Source organism: Canis lupus, chromosome 2 (genome assembly GCF_011100685.1).
Source record: "Canis lupus familiaris isolate Mischka breed German Shepherd chromosome 2, alternate assembly UU_Cfam_GSD_1.0, whole genome shotgun sequence".
In the NCBI taxonomy this organism is placed as follows: Eukaryota; Metazoa; Chordata; class Mammalia; order Carnivora; family Canidae; genus Canis; species Canis lupus.
This window is the reverse complement of record NC_049223.1, coordinates 40,060,434-40,074,280: the sequence shown is the minus strand read 5'-3', so window position 1 is coordinate 40,074,280 and position 13,847 is coordinate 40,060,434. Positions and strand designations below refer to the sequence as shown.

General features: G+C 36.1%; 1 protein-coding gene across 6 annotated transcripts in view; it reads right to left on the bottom strand.

Moving 5' to 3' along the window:
- Positions 1-13,847, bottom strand: part of TCERG1 (transcription elongation regulator 1) — a 65,706-nt gene that overhangs the window by 12,725 nt on the left and 39,134 nt on the right. For all 6 annotated transcript variants that reach the window (XR_005355502.1, XM_038530526.1, XM_038530527.1 and 3 more), the window contains 2 exons: positions 5,155-5,273; positions 501-651 (listed from right to left, as the gene is read on the bottom strand). Coding sequence is in view for 5 of the 6 variants with exons in the window: in XM_038530526.1 (XP_038386454.1) it covers positions 501-651; positions 5,155-5,273 (270 nt within the window). In the remaining variant the exon portion in view is untranslated. The remainder of the gene's footprint in view (positions 1-500; positions 652-5,154; positions 5,274-13,847) is intronic.

Here is a 13,847-nt window from a genome sequence, read left to right as displayed (position 1 = left end):
AATGACATTTGGAATTCATTAATCTTTAATAGCTGACCTTTATTTCTGATAAGCAATAATTTATATGTAAGATATGTTTACTAAAAGATTAGAAACTCACTAAAATGCTATCTTTTAGAAGGCAAAAAAGATAAAAAAGCTTTTTGAAATTTAAAGGTTACCACTTATTAAGAATCTTGAAATCTTAACAGGCACCAGTGAGTAGACAGATCTAACAGTTCTGGGTTTACTGGGCATCTCAGTATTAATAAATTGTAAATGTAAAATAAAATGTAAAGCAAATCTGTGTAGTTTAGCCAAGTTATTAAAATAAATATCATGGAAGTGAAGTGACAATTCATACATATAAACAATCGTAAAAGTTAACTTATAAAGCTAAACAGTAACTGTGGGTCCTGTAATTTATGCTCGTGAATGAGATTAGCAACACAGCCCCCCACATCAGTCCCTTTCTATTCACACTCCTGTCAATCACACCGCTGGAACTAAAACCATCTTACCTTCTCACCTCTGGTCTTCGAATCTTCTTTCTCTTTCTTCCTTGCAGCTGCCACAAATTCATTAAATAAGGCTTCTCGATCTTTCATCTTTTCGATGGCTTTGAATCTTGAATCTTTAGCATGCTTGGCTGCAAATTCACTAAAAGTAGCTCTGTAACAAAATGGCAAGTGTGCTAACTTTGGTAGAGCTATTTCTGCTTGTAGAAAGGTATAGCAGAAGACCATTTTGCCAGCAAGAGTATGTGCCAAAGAATCATGGAGTCCCTTATCTACCTAAATAGTGAACAATGAGCTACAGAAAGGAGTAAAAGATGGCTAAAGGGTGAAAATGTGGTTAGCAATTTGCAAGCTATCAGCATGATACTGGGGGATAACACATCAAAGAGCCAAAAAAATGTATGTGCTTCCAGAGACTTAAGAAGGCTGAATCTTGCTTCCAGCAATGGAGGAGTAACTTTATTGAATTAGCTCTTCTTCCAGAAACAATCATAAGACAAGACAAAATTTATGAAGCAACTGATTTTAAAACAGTGGACAACAGGTAAGAGTTCTAAGACTAAGGAGTGTCCCAACTGCCCTTTGCCATGGGACAATTTCCCAAGAAGTTATACTCCAAGGATATAGTGGTCTCAATAGCCATAAGCAGTAAGGATCAGAGTCTGGGTGCTAAAATAGCAGAGGAAGAAGCTATTGGAAGAGATTACCCCATAATTATACCACAAAACAATTCCCCATGAGTAAGTAGACCACCAAGGCTGAACTGTCCCAAAGCAGGCAAAGACTACACTCCCCACCAAAGTGATACATAGAAACTGAGAAGTACAGAAAAAGAACAACATTAGAACAATAAAGTCCACAAAAGGTGCACCAGGGAGACAGAGCTGGACCACTGAAAAACCTTTCACCTTCCAAGATATGCACTGACAAAACCTTAAATCAAAGCTAAATTAAGGTCAGCCTGTAATAAAATGAACTGCCTGTGAAGAAAATACCCAGAATTTCCAACATTCAATAAGAAAACATTCAACATACAAAGAATGCATAATCTACACCAAAAAATTCTTTAAATCCACAGAAACTAACCCCCAAACGCCCAGATGTTGTTCTAGGCAGAGATAAATGTTTTATAATCTAATATATTATAATCTATTATAATTATACTGAAAGGATTAAAGAAAAATGGGTTCAAAGAACTAAAAACAAAGTCTTAATGAATGAAAAAAAGTTTCAGGGGAACCCTGGGTGGCGCAGCAGTTTGGCGCCTGCCTTTGGCCCAGCGCGCGATCCTGGAGACCGGGGATCGAATCCCACATCGGGCTCCCGGTGCATGGAGCCTGCTTCTCCCTCTGCCTATGTCTCTGCCTCTCTCTCTCTCTCTCTCTGTGATTATCATAAATAAATATTTAAAAAATTTTTTAAAAAAGTTTCAGATATTGAAAACAGAAAAAAAAAGAACCTAAAGTTAACCGAAAGGAAAAATTCACTGAATGGGCTTAACAAAAGAGCAGACAGTGAATAAAGAGGCAGTGACTCCAAGTTAGATCAGTACCAGTTACCTAACCAAAAGAATACGCAGGAAAAAAATTGGGGGGGCGGAGATAGTCTCAGGAACATGTGAGAAAATACCAAACACTTTAAATAGGTGTAATTAGACTTCTAAAAGGGAAAAAAATGAATCAGAGCAGAAAAAATGCTCATCAAAACTTTCCCTGGTTTGGATGAAAACATCAACATGCAGAGATCCAAAAAGCACAATTAAGGTATGTTTAGTGAAAGATTAGTAATATATAGCAGGCTATATAAAAAGATGAGGCCTATGAGGGCTAATGAGGCTCAGCATAAAAATTTTCTTCACAAATAAAAGGCTTTAAATATAGCTTTCATGTTTGGATATACTTCAATATCTGAAGTTTAATATCTGAATTCAATATCTGAAGCATAATAATAATTTGCTTTTATAATAAATACTCCCACATTTAACATCTTTTTAGAGGGGAAAAATAAATTTAACTTTCTCCTTTTAAGAACTATTTAACTATTTCAATGCAATTATAAAACACATCTTCTCTGGTGTTAAAATAAAGATTATGTTACAACTTTCACTATAAAGAAAAAACTGGTTAACTTCAAAATTTAGAATTTAAATTAAAACAGCAACTGAAAACTAGAAGTATCATTCACAGCTAGTGTTTGCTATTTTTACACTTTGGCAACCAAATCCTGATTCTAACAATCTTTTACATGTTACAATACCTAATTTCATTAATGAAATATTGCAGTTGGTTTGAATAATGGGTATGTACCTTTAATAAAATTTTTAGATAAAAAACAGATGTCCCAGAAAGGGGATCATATGTAGTGCATCAAATGTTTTCTTTTTCTTTTTTTTTTTTAAAGATTTATTTATTTATTTATTCATGATAGCCAGAGGGGGGGGGGGGGGTGGCAGAGACACAGGCAGAGGGAGAAACAGGCTCTATGCCAGGGAGCCCAATGATCCCGGGACTCTAGGATCGCGTCCTGGGCCAAAGGCAGGTGCCAAACCGCTGAGCAACCCAGGGATCCCCAAATGTTTTCTTTTTATGGTAAATTAAGCACCTTGCATTATAATCTTAAGAGAGAAGAGCAATTACTACTATGATTAAAGAATAAACTTTTTAAAATGCAAAATCAACTTACAAAAGTGAGAATTTAATTATTTTATAGGTATTTCTATAACTTGTAATACAATAGGTAAATAATTATGATTTTTCACAGAAAAGACTAAGATGAAGTTTTAGCATTAAATTCAGATAGATTTTTATATGACTTATCTCTTAACTCCAAAAAGCACTGCTTTGGTAAGAGGAGATTTTTTTCTTCTCTCAAGGAGAGTTGAAGGTGGATAATAGAAGCAGGAGACCAGGAATTGACCCTACAAAGAATGCCTTAACCTTTCCATCAAAAATAGAAAAAAGATGTAGAAATGGGCATTAAGGTAATTCTCCCCAAGCATTCTTTTCCTTAGAATAAGCTCCAGGACTTTACAAACTCTACTAAAAAGCTTAGTGACAGTGGTTTTCTTCCATTTCAAAGTGAACTTAAGTTAATGCACACTATTTTGTCCATTTTAAGTTTTTCCTCCTCATTTTCTGCCACTCACTAAAATTGGTCCTAATCTCTAGGCTACTATTAAATATATTAATATAGCAATACAGCACAATGTTCCTGGTGCGAGACTTCCAGTTATGTACCTCATGGCTTTATTTTTTGAAGTAACCCGCAAAATACAGATCACTCCAACAATTCTATCAGCTCCAAAAGAACACTAGCAGGATACTTGACACAGCAAACTTAATCTGTCAAATCCACAAAATGGACATCTCTTCAATTTCAGTTATTGCCAGATCCATAATGCTTTTAATAAATAGATGTATTTTGCTGAATCACTTGAAAACAAGTTGCAGACATCATGAGACTTTAATCTATAAATATTTCAGCCATGTATCTCCCTCAGAGTAAATCCTTTTCCCTCCACAACCACAGTACCCAAAAATATTATGAATTCTTTAATATCATGTAATAATAAACTATGCTCAAATTTCCTCAACTGCCTCCCAAAATGTCTTTAATAACCCACTCCCAAGTATCTGACCCAAGAACTCACTCTTCTGATTAACCAAACATTAAGACCTAAGAACCCTTAGAGAGCCTAAAACTCGATTACGTCCTTACAAATATTGCATTCTTCAGAAACACAAATACTCTGTTAACTTTGTCTGAAATGTGTATTAATGCCATAGGTTTCTCTTCATCTTTTAAATATAAAATCGTAATACCAAATACACTTTCTCAAACTGCATCACTTTCTCTATCTCCAATGACAAAAGTAACTGTTTAAACAAAATGGATTTTTACAAAAAGTACCACTTAACCAGATGCTCCATAATTCTACCCTACAGTTTTGTTGGAGATTCTCCATGTTACAAATTGTTCATAGCAGTCTAACACCACTGCCAAAACTAAGCCATAAATAAGAAAGTAATTCTCCCTTGCCTAGATTATTCAATGTTAACAATGGAATCTAACTGAAACCCCAGATTCATGTGGGCAAGTTACCTAATTTAGTCTTACTTTCCTTACCTGAAAAGTAAGTATGAGATGTACATATACTTTTAAATGCACATATAATATCCACTAAATGATGCCATTATTGTGTTACGATGTTAGCCACGTAAGTTTAAAATGTCTTATCTTCTTCAGCCCATTATACACTATACAGATTCAATACCCATTAACAATCAACTGAAAATGTCAGACAAAAGCAGAGGTCCTTTACCACTTCAATTCACTCAAAATAATGTTCCTATTCTACAATCTATTATGTGTCAGACTTTAAAAAGCAGATTTTTCTTTTTTAAATCATTTGCCAGTTTCTAGAGAAGGAAATTTACTCCCATAGGGAAGCTTTTAAAACAAAGGTAGCCTTCTCAAAAACCAATGCCTCTCAAAGGGCACAAGAGATTCCTCTAAAGGAAATATATTAAGAATGAAGATTGGAAATACAGCAACCAATAATCAAATAATCCAATTATCTAAAAGATACACATTTTCTTAACTGAACTTAGGAGAAAGCACATAGATATTTTGAAATGTTAAGTAATGAATCATATACCTTGGATTAAATTTTGCTTCTTCCATCATTTTTTTGAAATCTTCCTTGGCTTGCATTATTTTGTTTTTCTTTTCCCTGCGTTCTTCCTCTGCCCTTGTCTTTACATACTGATCAAATACCTATCACAAAAATAAACCAATTTGACAAGTTAGTCTTTCATATAAATCATTTAATTACCAAACTATGGAATCTATAATACTAAATAAATATCTCTGTCCGAACTATAATAGATAAATGCGCCAACTACACATATTTCATTTATGTATAAGTTATCTGTAGCAAGTCTCACAAACCCTCTGTTTAGATTTCTAGAAGAAACTTAAAAGCATCTTTAATTTTCATTTTCCCTAATTTCAAATTGAATACATTTTCCCTGATTTCAAATTGAATTTCAGGCAATATAAAATATGTGAAAGAAATTAGAATCCTTCCAAATCTCTTCTAGGAAAAAACCTGGAACAGATAGTTTAAATTTATTTCTGCGCTTCTCTTTAGGACATAATTATTTTCACCAAAATGTAATGCTTTACATATATCCTGTAATATTTTCCCCACTTAACAATGTATATAGACAAGACAATAAACTGAACATGCATGCCATGACTGTTTCCTGTTTTCTTCAAATGCCAATAAAATGCCAATAGAACATTTTAAGTTACAAACCATCAAGAACAGGCCAATGGGAAAAAGAGAAAAAGCAACTCTTAAAGGTAAAAAGAACATGTATAAGTAGGAAAGGACTTGGCAGATGTGAGAAAGTGGACCTGAGTAACTCAGCAATCAAGAAAACAAAGATACCAATCTTCTTTTTTTTTTTATTTTAATTAGAGAATCCTCAAAAAGCTCCACAAGTGTGACAGCACCAGATATCCAGAGAAGTGAGGGTAAAGACAGACTGATCTTAATCAGTCAATCAGTAGATCTCCCTTGCCAACTTCACCTACTGGAGGGCACTGCCACAGTAGGTGGCAAGTAAGTGATTATTCTCTAGAACAAGGGTTGGCAATTCACAATCTGCTGGCCAAATCTGGCCTGCTGCCTATTTTTGCACAGCCCAAAAAAGTTTTAACATTTTTAAATGGTTAGGAAAAAAAATACTAGAAAATTTCATGACATTTCATGACAAATGACCATCAGATGAAATCCAAAATTCAGGATCCATAAGTAAATCTTTATTTAGTCATGTTTACATCCTTTACATCTATTTATGGGTCCTCCTGCACTGGAGCTGCAGGATTACACTATTGTGGCCCCTGAAGCTAAAATATTTCTTATCTGACTCTTTATGTTAAAGTTTTGCTGATCCTTGCTCTGAAAGGTAAAACAGTATCTGTGGCCTAGGGGGAAACATAAATTAGAAATGAGGCAGACAAGACTGAGAAAACAGCAAGTTAATCAGTTACATACCAAAGAGTAAGACAGAGTTCTCCCAAAACAAAAGCCGTAAGGACTGTGCCTCATCAGAACACTATAAAGGCTCTTTTAAAAAATCTGACCAGCCTAAAAAACTAACCTGCACCAAGAGATCCTCAACACACCGGCTAATATCACTCTACAGCAGGGTTTTTCAACCTCAACACTTAGGACACATGGGCCAGATGATGTTTAACAGCATCTTTGGCCACCAGATGCCAATAACACCCCCTCAGTCTCGACAACCTAAAATGTATCCTGGGGTAAAACTGCCCCGATTGAGAATCCATGCTTTATACTTTATACTAAGCGAAGTCATAGGACCCCATTTCAGACACTCAGAGAGCCCAAAGAGCATTTTAGTGCTTCATTCCTAATCATGAGCAGCCAGGGTCTCTGTAAAGACTATCTAAGGAAACTCTCCAACATAAAAAATATAAACCAAAATAAAAAACAGAAACTGTGCAGGTAAATGAAATTTTTTATTTTTTATTTTATTTTTTAAAAAGATTTATTTATTTATTTATGATAGAGAGAGAGAGAGAGAGAGACTGAGGCAGGCAGAGACACACAGGAGGAGGGAGAAGCAGGCTCCACGCCGGGAACCCAAAGTGGGACTCGATCCTGGGACTCCAGGATCGCGCCCTGGGCCAAAGGCAGGCGCCAAACTGCTGAGCCACCCAGGGATCCCCCCTCCTTTTTTAAAAGATTTATTTCTTTATTTATGATAGACATAGAGAGAGAGAGAGAGAGAGGCGCAGAGACACAGGAGAAAATGAAATTTTTTAAAACAAACCCTCAACAATCTCATAAAACTAAGATATTGGAACCATAAAACAGGGAAAAGAAAACAGAAACCCTAGAAATTAAAGAATGACAGAAGAAATGAAAAATCAAATTAAAGGATTAGGCTGTAAAGATGAGAAAGTCACCCAAAATGTTTTTGTTTTTTAAAAGAGAAGTAGAAAACAAGAGAAAGAGAGTGTAAGGAAAAGCCCACAAGGGCAAAATTTCTGTCCCAGAAAGAAAAAGTAAATAGGTGGAAACAAATAAAAAAAAAAACAATACAAGAGAATCTCCCAGAACTGAGAGATGCAAGTTCACATATTGGAAGGGCCACCAAGGGCCCTTCCAGCAAACTGGGCCCCTTCCACGAAGACACACAATCATAGTGAGATTTCAGAACTCTGTACACTAAGAGAAGATCCTAAAAGCCTACAAAAGGAAAAATAAATATATCCATAAACGAAGGAACAAGTAACAGCTTCCAAAACAACACCGAAAACCAGAAAAAGAGTAACATACTCAAAATCCTGAAAAAGACTTCCAATTTCAAATATCTTACCCAAACAATTCCAAATTAAGGGTATACAATAAAGGTATTTTCAAACATGCAAGGCCTCAGAAGTTTACTTCCCATGCATGTTCTCCCAAGAAGCTATTACAGGGAAAGAATGCATCAAAAGGGAGTAAACCAAGAAAGAAAAGACTTATGATGGAGGAAACAGATGAACCACCCCTCCCCCTCCAAAAAAAAGAGAGATTAGGGAAATCCCAGGATGGTGGTAAAGAGTGGTCATCCCCAAAGGTAACAGCTGTACATCAGGTGTTAAGGGCAACCAGTCCAGAATGAAGCAAGTCAGAAGGCTCTGGAAGAACTGTCTTCAGAAAGATACAACTGGGACAGCCCTCTAATATTTTTCCTAGCATATCTTATGGAACTATTTGACTTTTTAAATGTGTGCATGCACATCTTCAGAAAAAGTCAAACAAAAAATGTTTTCTTTTAAACACTTAATACTTCTTTCCAGGTCAGACCATATAACTCTACTAGTCTTTAATAGGTGTATGGAAATATCTACCATTATCTCATTGGTCTCCTGATAGGCATGTAGGTCATTTTCAGTACCCTCTAAATATAGCACTACAATTTGCATGCTGATGGAATTGGAAAAGAGGGCTCTTTTCAATTTCTCTCTCCTTTCTTGGTTCATACTTTGTTTTTTTTTTTGTTTTTGTTTTTTTTTTTAAGATTTCTCCATTTTAGAGAGTGAGAGAGGGTACACAGGGGAGGGGGAGAGAGAGAGGAGAAGCCAACTTCCCACTGAGCCCAATTGCATGGTGCACAACTTCACACCTCGAGGTCACGACCCGAGCCACATGGGCCACCCTGGTGCCCCCTTGGAATATACTTTCTTATTTGTTAAGGTAGTAAATTACAAATAAAACCCAAGAGAATCTATGTTAACTTTCTCTTCAGAGGCTCAAGAAAACTTCACCATCCCTTCCTATGGAATAATATCCCACATCAAGGTCAGAAATCACTAGCTAAGATTAACTTCTCAAAGAAACTTGGGAGTTCTGTTGTGCTTCCAAATTTCTCCCAATTATGTGTCATGCTTCCCAATACACTTCAGCTTTATTACGTTCTCTATTTTAAGTATTTTCTTACATCATCAACTTGTGAACAAATGTTGTAATAAACACCATGAAAGTCAGCAAATTTTCAAAGACTTCCTAGTTGACTTTTACAGACATAATCAAAATCATCCATTCTAAAAGGCTATACTGTCTAAACCAAAGCAGCTTCTAGATGTTGGTAATATTCCATTTTTCTTTTTTTACACCACTTTATTGAGGTATGACTGACATACAAAAAGCTATACATATTTAATGTATACAAGTTGATTAAGTTTGAAGATATACATTTGAGAAACCATCACCACAGTCTATGCCAAAAACATATCTATCACCTCCAAAACATTCCTCAGCCCTTATTCTTATTTTGTATGGGATATTAAGAACATTTAATAAAAGATCTACTGTCTTAGCAAAATTTTGAGCATTCAATGCAGTTCTGCTTGTTACAGGCACTATTGCTGTACAGACCTTTAAGACTTAGCTGTCTTGCATAACTGTTTCCATGTCTTAATCTAGGTCATTACATAGTATGGGCAATTTTGAAACTTATGATTTTTAGACTTTTCTGTATGTTTATTTTTCTTCAAAATACAAGTTTTTGAAAAGTATGAGTGTAATATTAAGAAAAAAATATATCTGATAAAGAACAAAAATTGTCATTTGTAACAACATAAATGGAGCTAAAGAGTATTATACTAAGCAAAGTCAAGTCAGAGAAAGACAGATCCCAAATAATTTTACTCATATGTGGGATTTAAGAAAACAAATCAGTAAAGAGAAGAGAGAGACAACCAAGAAATAGACTCTTAACTATAGGGAACACACTGATGGTTACCAGAGGGGAGATAAGTGGCAGGATGGGTGAAAACAGATGATGGAGATAAGGGGTCAGGGGCACTTGTTAGGATGAGGTATTGTATGAAGTGCTGAATCACCACACTGTGTACCAGAAACTAACATTACACTGTATGCTAAGTGGAATTTAAAAAATAATAATAAAATATATATATTTGGTCTTCATCCTGGTTTCTGGCCAGAGATCCTAAAACCTTTATAATTTCCTAAGTGATAAGAGCAATAGGGGCATCTACTATTGTACCTGGCTTTTGTCCTATAGTTCTGAAATAGAGAAAGGTGAAAAGAACAATGTTGTTAGTCATAACAAGGCCCTTTCAACTATACTTAAGTTAGTGTCAGTGAAGTGATTTTTGGGAATCTTCTACATAACCACAGGACGGCAGTTACCAGTGGAACCAACCATATCATTAGAGAATTGGAACTTTCAAAGGCTAGTGACTGAGTCCAATCACAAATGATCAGTGATTTATAGATCATGCCAACATCAAGCTGCCTCCATAAAAACTGTAACCAAATGGATTCAGAGAGCTACTGGCTTGGTGAACACATCTATGTGCCAAGAGAATGGTATACTGCCAACTTCACAGAGACAGAAGCTCCAGCATCCAGGACCCTTCCAGACCTCACTCACCCTATGTACATCATCTGCTGTTCAATTGTAACCTTTATCATATCTTTTATTATAAACCAGTAAATATAAATGTTTCCCAGAGTTCTGTGAGCCATGAGAGCAAATTATTAAACCTTAGGAGGGTACCATGGGAATCTCTGATTTGTAGCCAAACTGAACAAAAGGGTGCAGAATCTGGGAACCTATTACTTGTTATTGGCATTTGAAGAGAAGGCAGGTCTTGTGGGACTAAGCCCTTAATCTGTAGGATCTGATTCTAACTCCATGTCGATAGTGTTAGAACTCAATTTAATGGCTGGTCAGCCAGCTATTGTCAGAGAACTAATGTGTAAAAATACCTACACAATCGATGTCCAAGTATTTAATGCATAGAGGAATAGTTTCTCCTTCTCAACAGGTCTCTATTATTTGATTCTCACTTCAATTTAATTTGATACTGACTCAGTGAACAGTGGCCAAGACAGCCAGATAACAGTAACTATCCTGGTAATGTTATACCATATTGTAACACTATCAATCATAAAAAGCTCTCAATAACACATACTACTTAAAATGTTTATTTTGAAATAAGGTAACAATTTATTTCAAAGCATTAGCATAACTAGTCTATATCAGAGGCAAAAATCCTATATGGGAATGGTCTGATTCTGTTGAAAAATGTTATTCACTTTATTTTTTATTTTTATTTTTTTAAGATTTTATTTATTCATGAAAGATACAGAGAGAGAGAAAGGCAGAGACACAGGCAGAGGGAGAAGCAGGCTCCATGCAGGGAGCCCGACGTGGGACTCAATCCTGGGTCTCTAGGGCCGAAGGCGGTGCTAAACCACTGAGCCACCCGGACCACCCTGTTATTCACTTTAAAACTTATCAAAACAAAAAACAAATCAACAAAAATATTTCTGACTCTTTAAGTGATCTTTTATCAAAAACAAGAGGGCAGCCTGGGTGGCTCAGCAGTTTAGCGCCACCTTCAGCCCAGGGTGTGATCCTGGAGACCTGGGATCGAGTCCCACGTCGGGCTCCCTGCATGGAGCCTGCTTCTCCCTCTGCCTATGTCTCTCATGAATAAATAAAATCTTCAACAACAACAAAAAAAGAGTTGGAAGACACCTTAACGGTCAAGAAGTCCAATTAAAAAAAATTATATAAGAAAAATCTAAAGTTAAAATTTATGGTTATAATTATATAAAATACTTATTTTATAATGATGTAAAATACACATAAATCTATAGATAACTAGAAAAGGACAAAAGTGAAAGAGATGTACTTTTAGATTATAAGACAGTTTCAATTAAACTGTTAAGATTTTTTAAAATCAAAACAAACATTTCTGTAATGAAGTTACAAAGTGCAAATACGTATCCTAGTATTTAACTGGTTCCTCCTTGATTGGTTTCTCCTCTTACACAAATAATAAAACTAAGTACTGAAAAAGTACAGGGATTAATGCCAAATGTTAGCTTCTCTTTACATTTCTTACACTCTAGTTCTAAGAATTCTACTCAACCAGCATGAGAACCTTTAAAAGGTATAGTTTTTATTTAAATAGAATAATGCTTGTTATTTTTCCTCTTTCTAAGAATTTCTCTTGGAGATAATACCATCAGCTTACAAAAATGCCTCCTAAATTGGGAAAGAATTTTAGTTCTCAATAGGTACTTGTAATTTAACTCAGTAAGAAACTGTTAACACTCAGTGGCATGAAGAATAAGTCACAAAAAATTTAAAATAAACCTCCAGAGATTTTAGGTTAAGCATCATTCCAAGCATTACACTGAACAAAACAAAGTTCTAGCCCTCAGAATTTATATTTATATTTTTAGGAGATGACAGAAGATAATTTTAGACATTCAGAGCTATGAGTGCTATAAAAGCAAGAAGGCAAAGAGATACACTGATCAGAAAGCACTCGCACAAACACCTGAATAAAAAGACGGAGCACATGCAAACACCTGGGGGAAGAACATTCCAGACAGGAAAAACAAATACCAGATTGTGCCTAACTGGTTCAAGGCATAACAAAAGAAGGGTGGCTGGGATGAATGAATCTAGGAAAAGAACTTCAAGTAGTATGCAGTTAAGAGTTTAAGTAGAATCTCTTAAGTCATGATAATTTCAATTTTATCCTACATGAAATGGGAAGCACCGCATATTTTTTAAGCAAGGGAATAGTAACAATGCCTTCATCTGTCACTTAAACTTTTTTTTTTTTTTTTTAAGATTTTATGTATTCATGAGAGACACACACGAGAGAGAGAGAGAGAGAGAGAGAGAGAGAGAGAGAGGCAGAGACACAGGCAGAGGGAGAAACAGGCTCTATGCAGGGAGCCTGACATGGGTGGGACTCGATTCCAGGTCTCCAGGATCAGGCCCTGGGCTCGAGACGGCGCTAAATCGCTGAGCCAGCCGGGATGCTGTGTGGAAAAAGAACTTGACAACAGGGATGCCTGAGGGGCTCAGAGCGTGATCCCAGATTCCCGGGTTTGAATCCCACATCGGGCTCCTTGCGTGGAGCCTGCTTCTCACTCTGCCTAGGTCTCTGCTTCTCTCTCTGTCTCTCATGAATAAATAAATAATATCTTTAAAAAAAAAAAAAAAAGAACTTGACAACAGAAAAAGCAAAAATGGGGGGGCTTGGGTCGCTCAGTGGTTGAGCATCTGCCTTTGGCTCAGGGCATGGTCCCAGGGTCCTGGGATTGAGTCCTGCATTAGGTTTCCTGCAGGGAGCCTGTTTCTCCCTCTGCCTATGTCTCTGCCTCTCGGTGTCTCTCATGAATAAATAAATAAAACTTTAAAAAAAGAAAAAAAAAGCAAGAATGGAAGAAGCAGAGATCAGTCAGAGGCTACAGACTTCTTCATACCAAGAAATGGTCACGGTGCTTGAAATACAGTGACAGTGGGGGAAATGCTGAATAAAAAGTTGTATTTACAAGCTTTTGGAGGTAGATTTTGCTGACAGACTTGAAATGTACAGTGGAGAGAAGTAAAGAATCAAGGCTGATTTATACTTTTTGATAGGGCCATCACCCCAGGTGAGAATGAGACCATTACACAGTTTAAAACAAATAACAACAAACACAAAAAAGCCCTACTGCGTTTGAAATGCAGATGCAAATGTATCTGGGAAGTCATGCTTTTCTATTACACCTACTAAAATACAGGTCTGGCACACTATAAATGTCCTCTCTTCATAAAAAGTTTGTGATGACACCTACATGCATAATGGCACAAGCAGTGTAGAGAATTATTCCAACCGTTAAATTATCAATATATAATAGGACAGACTACCAAATGAAATCTTGTAGCCCAAAAGCCCTATAGCAAGTGGATCAACATACTCACCGTTCTACAGAGATCAGTGTCAGGG